The 8,782-nt window shown below is 35.8% G+C and overlaps 2 protein-coding genes across 2 annotated transcripts in view; both read right to left on the bottom strand.

The window, feature by feature from the left end:
• Positions 1-1,885, bottom strand: part of fnbp4 (formin binding protein 4) — a 13,997-nt gene extending 12,112 nt beyond the window's left edge. Inside the window, exons 1-2 of the mRNA XM_016569829.1 lie at positions 1,681-1,885; positions 1,035-1,109 (exon numbers count right to left, since the gene is read on the bottom strand). Coding sequence (XP_016425315.1) covers positions 1,035-1,109; positions 1,681-1,801 — 196 coding nt within the window. The 5' untranslated portion in view covers positions 1,802-1,885. The remainder of the gene's footprint in view (positions 1-1,034; positions 1,110-1,680) is intronic.
• A 1,924-nt stretch (positions 1,886-3,809) lies between these two features.
• On the bottom strand, positions 3,810-8,767 carry LOC107753623 (leucine-rich repeat-containing protein 10-like). Its single transcript, XM_016569828.1, has 3 exons — positions 8,691-8,767; positions 5,587-5,812; positions 3,810-4,723 (listed from the first exon to the last, which is right to left on the bottom strand). Exon 3 carries the CDS (start codon positions 4,712-4,714, stop codon positions 3,887-3,889), a length of 828 nt encoding a protein of 275 aa, XP_016425314.1. The 5' UTR covers positions 4,715-4,723; positions 5,587-5,812; positions 8,691-8,767; the 3' UTR covers positions 3,810-3,886.
• Positions 8,768-8,782: the final 15 nt, after the last annotated feature.

The raw sequence follows: 8,782 nt of genomic DNA, 5'->3' as shown, positions 1-8,782 counted from the left end.
AGAGAACCCAATCAAACAAATGAGACAAAAATATTTTTTTGTCATTTATTTATTAAGAAAAATGACCCAGTGTTAGATTTCTGTGTGGTGCAAAAGTATGTGAATCTCTAGGATTAGCTGTTAATTTGAGGGTGAAATTAGAGTCCATCTGTTCAGAGGTGTTTTCAAACAGTGGAATGACTACCAGGTGTCAGTGTGTGCCATGTTTTACTAGTTTTTGATTTATATGAGAAGTGTTCTGTTTGGAGAAAAGAACACACTGCATTCCAGCATAACCTCATCCCATCTGCGAAACATGGTGGTGGTAGTACCCTGGTTTGGGCCTGTTTTGCTGCATCTGGTCCAGGACGACTTACCATCATTGATGGAACAATGAATTCTGAATTATACCAGCAAATTCTCAAGGAAAATGTCAGGCCATCTGTCCGAGAACTGAGTAAGCAAGCAGTTCACAGGAGGAAACCCACCAACATCACAGAGTTGAAGTGGTTCTGTAACTGAGGAATGAGCTCAAACTAATACAAGATGTTGTGCAGGACTGATCAGCAGTTACAAGAAACTTTACCTGCAGTTACTGCTGCAAAATTGGGTCACACCAGATACTGAAAGCAAATATTCACATACTTTTGCACTGCACAGATATGTAACAATGGATAATTTTCTCAATAAATAAATGACAAAGAAAATATTTTTGTCTCATTTGTTTGATTGGGTTCTCTATGTCTACTTTCAGGACTTGTGAGAAAATCTGATGATGAATTGGGTCATATTTATAAAGAAATATAGAAAATTGTAAAGGGTTCACAAACTTTCAAGCAGCACTGTATATACACACATACATACATATATATATATATATATATATATATATTATACAAACCACAAAAATAAGTAAATAACTTAATAAAAATTTAACGATAATTAAGATATAAAGTATATATTTTAAGAACGTATATATACACACTCATTTGTTATTACTCATTACGTATATAACAGTACATATTATGCAGTGATAACATTCTTGTATAACTTACGTGTGGCCTTCACAGCTGGTGTCTTCATTACTACATTAACTTCTCGCTGACCATCTGTGTTAACCTCAGGTTCGTCTACAAAAGGAAAAAGAGAGTTTATAACGTTTTTAAAACATTTATAACAAAGTTATCCTTGTTGTTCCGGTGTGGGTGAATTAACGTTAGCATGTTTGGCTAACGCTTTGTCTGAGGCCCAGTGCAGCTGCGCTGCTAACTCGAAACTGTGGCTTATAAATTACTTAAATAGCCAACAATTCACGTTAATATATCGAAATAAATCGTTACTTGCCATCTCATGTGGTTTACGTCATAAGAAGTTTGACAAGCTGTATCAGCACACATTTATCGGTTAATCTGTCCCGGTGGCTAATGCTAAACCTGACAAACGGCGATTCAAAAGGTAAGAAGTGAACCACACATTTTGTATCGGTTTATTAAAACAAGTTAATTTATAGCAACAACGGAACGGAATTTTGATTATGATTAGCCAAAAATTACAAATGACTAGTAAGTCTACGACATAAACTCATTTTCGACTCGCAATAGAAGCGCGTGTTTCTCTTCAAATGGTTCGTCTCGCTCATATTTTGTATTTCTGATTCTACCGACAGTTTATACGTCTGTTACTGATGTCTTTCTCGCCCACCTTCGGACCCCGAGCCGACCCCGTCCTCTCTGGCCGCTGCCGTCGCGCCGCGGTTCGGTCCCGGCGGTGAGAGCTGTAATATGGTTCTCCTGCCGGTGCCTGCGCGAGTCTTCTTCCCCATCGTGGCTGTTAATAACGGAGCTCCGCTCTCAATCACAGCCCTGTGTGCAACTGATGATCGGTTCTTGCTTTCCAACCTCCAACAAATGGCTGATGGACTTCTTGCCCATCAAAATAAAAGTTCTTACGTAACGTCAGCGCTCTGTCGTTCTTCAAAACGAACAAATATATTCCTACAAATGTTGTAACAGTGGGATATAGTGAAAATGTATTTAACCCTGCGATCCTAAGATCTTCGTTTATATCTTATTGTTGCATAATTACGACGTATTTAAAGGAAAATAAGGACTTGGAATTTGTAATGTTGTGCAGATCTGCTGTGTAAAAATTAGGCTATATATTATAAAAAGTTATATAAATTATTATTGTTGTTGTTATTGTTATACATCAGTGGTTTGACATGATATGATATCTTTAAAATGATTTTATACTATAGTCGTATACTATTATTTTCTTAATAATAACAACAATGATCATTTATAAAACTTGTCTTTGAAATTCATTTTTCCATATTATTATTACTATATATTTCAGTAATTTGATTTGGTCTTTTATATTTTTAAAAATCATTGTTTTATACTATTATTATTTTGTTTGTAATAATAATAATAATTATTATTATTACCGGTATAACTTGTCAGTGATCTTAAGTTTTAACAATTTTATATTGAAATTATTTTCTCGTATGTACATTTACTATTATTTGTGACCCTGGACCACAAACCAGTCTTAAGTAGCACAGATATATTTGTAGCAATAGCCAACAATACATTGTATGGGCCAAAATTACCGATTTCTCTTTTATGCAAAAAATCATTAGGATATTGGATATAAGTAAAGTTCATGTTCCATGAAAATATTTTGTATATTTCCTACCGTAAATATATCAAAACTTGATATCAGAACTTAATTTTTGATTAGTAATATGCATTGCTAAGAACTTCATTTTGACAACTTTAAAGGCGATTTTCTCAATATTTAGATTTTTTGGCACCCCATTCCAGATTTTTAAATAGTTGTATCTCAGCCAAATATTGTCCTATCCTAACAAACCATACATCAATGGAAAGCCTATTTATTCAGTATATTTCAAAAGTTGACCGTTATGATTGGTTTTGTGGTCCAGTGTCACATTTAATGTTTTATGTTGCACATATAGCTACTATTAAGTGCATCATGTATTTGTGAGGTTTAATTCACAAGCCTGACAATATCATACCAAAATATTACCACCTCCCACACTTGATTTTGGGACTGCGGCACTGATTCTATTTAGTAAATATGCTAGCAAAATGTACATCATTTTAAGCAAAATTGCTTGTAACTATTTGTCATCCTTTGTTGACTTGTTCACAGATTTTGAACCTGTGAATCCAATGAACAGTGTCCTGCAGGACTTCATATTACAAAGCAGGAGCACTAGAGTATGATTAAAACCTATTAAGAGTCTTACATCAAAATGGAGACCCAAATCTGCTACAGGAAACCTGCATTATTTATGAACAGGGGCACATTGTTAGAATTCCACCATTTATCACTGACACGGCCAACCTCACTGAACAGATTCACTGCACAGACATGGAAAACTTTTTTGCATTAACAAATCCCTGATTGAGATCTGAAAATACTTTCTACAGAAAAATTTTATGTTGCGATTTCATGGAGTACCATAAATAATGTCACAATAAGAAAGAAAGAAAGAAAGCACTTTGGCTTGCTTCATATCAAGAAAATTGGTTCCCTTTAATTACATAAGCATCTGTGTTACAAATAGGCAGACAAAAATGATGTGTAAATTACTATAAATATTTCTTATTTTAATTCTTAAATATAAATATTTCAATTCTATTAAATGTTCTAATTGTTTATTATGAATATCATGAAGTATTTAATTACAATATTTAATTTTAAGTAATTTCTATTCTACTTCAAAAATCTACAAAACACTATATTTAATATAAAAGACACTACATTTGTAAAGCAGTGGCCTCAGTATTTCATCAGCCGCCTTCTGCAGTTTCAAAAACTCATAAATATTATCATGCTCTTTATAGCTGCTTGATCTATGGTTCCTCACTGATCTTCTTCACTCGTTCTCTTCCAGTGATCCCTGTGCCTTCACACCTGCTTTGGCAACCTTTCCGTCACCTTCATCCTCCTCATCATCAGAGTTGTCGGCCCAGCGGCCTACCCGTCTCACACCGTCGGCCACCATTGGCGCATTAACACAAGGATTGTGGTCATAGATGACGAGCTTCAAGCCTCTCAAGCAGGCGAGCGACGGAAACTGGCGAATGTGATTACGGTCCACATCGATCACCTCCAAATAATGCATCTTCAGCAGCACGGGAGGAAAATCATTTAGCAAGTTCCCCGCTAGCCAGATGCTGCGTAGCTCCTCCAGTCGCTCAAGCTCGGTCGGTAAGCTACGTAGCTGGTTGTATCCCAAATGCAGGGTCTTGATGTTGGGAAGCTCACATATTACTCGAGGGAACTTGGTGAAGCAGTTGGTCTCCAGCCACAAGGTTTTAAGCTCGGTGAGTTGCCGCAGTTCCTTCGGCAGCCTGTACAGTCGGTTATTACCGAGATAGAGGATGTTTAGCTGAACGAGGCTGCATACGACCAGAGGAAGCTCCTCGAAACAGTTGAAGTCCAAGGCTAGAAGCTGGAGCTTTTGCAGGTTTCTCAGTTCTGGCGGCAGGTTGCTCAGGTGGTTGTCGCTCAGGTAGAGTTTGACCAGTTCATCGAAGGCAGAAGCTCTGACTGGAAGGCGACGTAACTGCCGGCTACTCAGGTCTAGAGTACGATCAAGGGGCATCTCCTTCAAGTCGCCTACTAAGAAACGTTGACATCTCTCGGAGGGCACGAAGGCGACAGCACCTCGCACAACATTTCCCATCTTCTCGGTCCACATTCATGGTATCTTCAGAAACAAAATAAGGGTACAATCTTAAAAATAAAGGTGCTTCACGATGCCATAGAAGAACCTTTTTTGTCTAAATGGTTCCATAAAGAACATTTAACATCTGAAGAACCTTTCTGTTTCACAAAGAAAGAAGGTTCTTCAGATTATAAAAAGGGAAGAAAGAGATGGTTCTTTAAAGAACCTTTGACTGAATGGTTCTTTGGGGAACCGAAAATGGTTCTTCTATGGCATCGCTGTGAAGAACCTTTTAAGCACCTTTATTTTTAAGAGTGTACAGACTCCAAAAGGAGGTTTTCACAGCAATCCCATCGATAAAAACATTTTGCTTCTCCGAAGAACATTCCAGTGACCAGTTCTTAATAGAACCTTTTTTTCTTAGTGTGAAGAACATAAAAATCTAAAGAACTTTTTTCCACTATAAAGAACCAAAAAGGGAAGAAAGAGATGGTTCTTTAAAGAACCTTTGACTGAATGGTTCTTTGGGGAACCGAAAATGGTTCTTCTATGGCATCGCTGTGAAGAACCTTTTAGGCACCTTTATTTTTAAGAGTGTACAGACTCCAAAAGGAGGTTTTCACAGCAATCCCATTGATCAAAACATTTTGCTTCTCCGAAGAACATTCCAGTGACCAGTTCTTAATAGAACCTTTATTTCTTAGTGTGAAGAACATAAAAATCTAAAGAACTTTTTTCCACTATAAAGAACCTTTTGTGGAATGGAAAGATTCCATGGATGTTGAAGGTTCTTCACGGAACCATAAATGCCAATAAAGAACCCGTATTTTTAAAAGTGTAGACCAGTCTTATGAATGGCACAATGAAAAGACAAGATAAAAACTTGAATGTTCCTTTCGTCTTACCAGGTTGCCGAAAACGTAGATCTTCATTTACCATCAAGCTTTTTTGTCACAAGGTATGAGACGATGGGCGGCAGTGTGGTGTTTCATGCTCCTGTGTTCTGCTGACACCTCTGCCCTGCCAGTTGCAGAGAGCACCAGAGATGACATCCCACATGCTCCTCCCCATTCCGGATAAATGATTTCTTCCATCGCTGGAAGGTGGAGCTGACCGGGAACTGTGATAAGCCTAAAGTTGTCGTGTGATTAAGGAATTTGAGGGTCAGCTGAGACCTTCTATTTAAGCGCTTATCTCAGTCAGGACCCTCTACATAACAGAGACCACTTGAGTGCACCACCCCAAAGATAAGACTTGCCCAGTTATGGACAACCAACAGAGGCTGTCCATATCACATGGCATACCACAGTATTTGGTTTTAGAATGTTTAAGAGTATATAGGGATATATATATTCTATATGCATTTCAATTATTCTACAGAATTTAATCATTTTAATGAGGCTTAAATAAACATTAAAAAACATTAAATGAAAAACATGAGCGTTATAAAAGGCATTGTATGTATGAAATCCATTTAAATGTATTTTTAATAAATTAAAAGATCCAGACAAAATAAAAAATAAGGTTTATGTTATTTACCTTTTTACTATTACTTCATTTATTAGATTTTAATAGGTTCGCCTTTGAGATCAGACCAGACTTGCCCAAAATTGTTTTATGAGTGTTTTCTACACTTAAGATATAATTTTCCTCCCTATCAAAAATTAATGTTGATCCTTAATCCAAAAGTAGTAAATCACCTCTGTGAGTAAATGCAACACTGGATGATATTGCACTCCCAGTCATTCTTCTCATAACTCAAGGCTTAGCTATTTAGTGGTCTATCAAAGGTCTCCAGTGATTTAGACTATGATTGAGAACCCTCAAGTGCTGTCTGAAGGGCCTGAGTACCACTTCACAGTGGAGGGAACAGACGGAAAGTGAGAAATGGGATTACGCCAGTTAAAAGTTCACAACAAAATGTGATTTAAAGTGTAAACTTTCAACATAATCCTCCATGAACTATTTAACCACTTCTTTTAGGCTGTTCTAAGTGGTTGACGGGGATGTATTTAAATATACATAAAAAAACTGATTTGACAATTTGTAATCATTCTTGCACCCATGTAAGCATTCTTGCACAAATATAAGATTTTTTCACCTGCACTTGGCTGCAGATGTGAAATGTACAATGTAAGAGTTTCAGTCCTACAGGTTTTGCTTGCCTCATCATTTAACAGTGAGCGTTGCGTTCTCAGCAGAACAAACTTGATCATTATGAAATAAAGTTTAGATGATGAGAAAGATCACGTTTACATCCAAATGATAATTAATCTACGCAGAAAGGAAGCAAAACTTCAAACTTTAGCCATGAATAGCTTAAATCTTCTGGATTCAGGCAGATTTACTGAATGGAAGTGAAAGTTAATATATATATATATATATATTTCTCTTATAATATATATATATATTCTATATGCATTTCAATTATTCTACAGAATTTAATCATTTTAATGAGGCTTAAATAAACATTAAAAAACATTAAATGAAAAACATGAGCGTTATAAAAGGCATTGTATGTATGAAATCCATTTAAATGTATTTTTAATAAATTAAAAGATCCAGACAAAATAAAAAATAAGGTTTATGTTATTTACCTTTTTACTATTACTTCATTTATTAGATTTTAATAGGTTCGCCTTTGAGATCAGACCAGACTTGCCCAAAATTGTTTTATGAGTGTTTTCTACACTTAAGATATAATTTTCCTCCCTATCAAAAATTAATGTTGATCCTTAATCCAAAAGTAGTAAATCACCTCTGTGAGTAAATGCAACACTGGATGATATTGCACTCCCAGTCATTCTTCTCATAACTCAAGGCTTAGCTATTTAGTGGTCTATCAAAGGTCTCCAGTGATTTAGACTATGATTGATAACCCTCAAGTGCTGTCTGAAGGGCCTGAGTACCACTTCACAGTGGAGGGAACAGACGGAAAGTGAGAAATGGGATTACGCCAGTTAAAAGTTCACAACAAAATGTGATTTAAAGTGTAAACTTTCAACATAATCCTCCATGGACTATTTAACCACTTCTTTTAGACTGTTCTAAGTGGTTGACGGGGATGTATTTAAATATATATAAAAAACTGATTTGACAATTTGTAATCATTCTTGCACCCATGTAAGCATTCTTGCACAAATATAAGATTTTTTCACCTGCACTTGGCTGCAGATGTGAAATGTACAATGTAAGAGTTTCAGTCCTACAGGTTTTGCTTGCCTCATCATTTAACAGTGAGCGTTGCGTTCTCAGCAGAACAAACTTGATCATTATGAAATAAAGTTTAGATGATGAGAAAGATCACGTTTACATCCAAATGATAATTAATCTACGCAGAAAGGAAGCAAAACTTCAAACTTTAGCCATGAATAGCTTAAATCTTCTGGATTCAGGCAGATTTACTGAATGGAATGTATTTGTGAGCCTTTTACTGCGTGTGGAAGTGACAGATGTCTTCCTGCAAACAATAGCTATAGTTCACTCTAGATTTGTATGTTGTTACATAAAAGCATATTTTACAGAACACTATGAAAAAAAAAAAAGGATTATAATGTATTTTGACTATACTTTCCGCTGCTAAAGATCAGAACTGAAATGCTACTAGCATTTATGTTACATAGTAAGCTAAAATCATGTAAAATAATGTCAGGTTAACATTATTTAAGGAAACCCCTTTAATGTGATGTAGGATTTGCACATATTTTCACAATAATCTCTTTATAAATATACGTTATTCGTTATTTACAAGCTGCTGACATGAAACAGACCTTATAGACTTAATCTTAAACACCCTTTGTGTCAGACAGCTCAAATTATGAATTCTTAATCAACGTGTTACCTGCATTTGGCTGCAGATGTAAAATATACATTATAAGTATTCTAAATGATTATAAGGTAATCTGTACTCTTAGCAGAGTTTGTTAAATGGCAGATTGATGTTTCAGGTATAAAAAGAGTGACTACAGTCTAACTGTTTCATCCCATTGTAACATCATAAAAATCTCACAAGTGTCCTGTAGAGCGTCTAATATCCAGCAGACAGTGTCCAGCACAATTTTCAGTCTAGTATGAAATAAACGGAAGGTTAAGGGGTCAGAG

The sequence above is a fragment of the Sinocyclocheilus rhinocerous genome, unplaced genomic scaffold, assembly GCF_001515625.1.
Source record: "Sinocyclocheilus rhinocerous isolate Xijiao unplaced genomic scaffold, SAMN03320098_v1.1 scaffold200, whole genome shotgun sequence".
NCBI lineage: Eukaryota > Metazoa > Chordata > Actinopteri > Cypriniformes > Cyprinidae > Sinocyclocheilus > Sinocyclocheilus rhinocerous.
The sequence above is the reverse complement of the archived record's forward strand: the minus strand, read 5'-3'. Positions and strand labels throughout refer to the sequence as shown.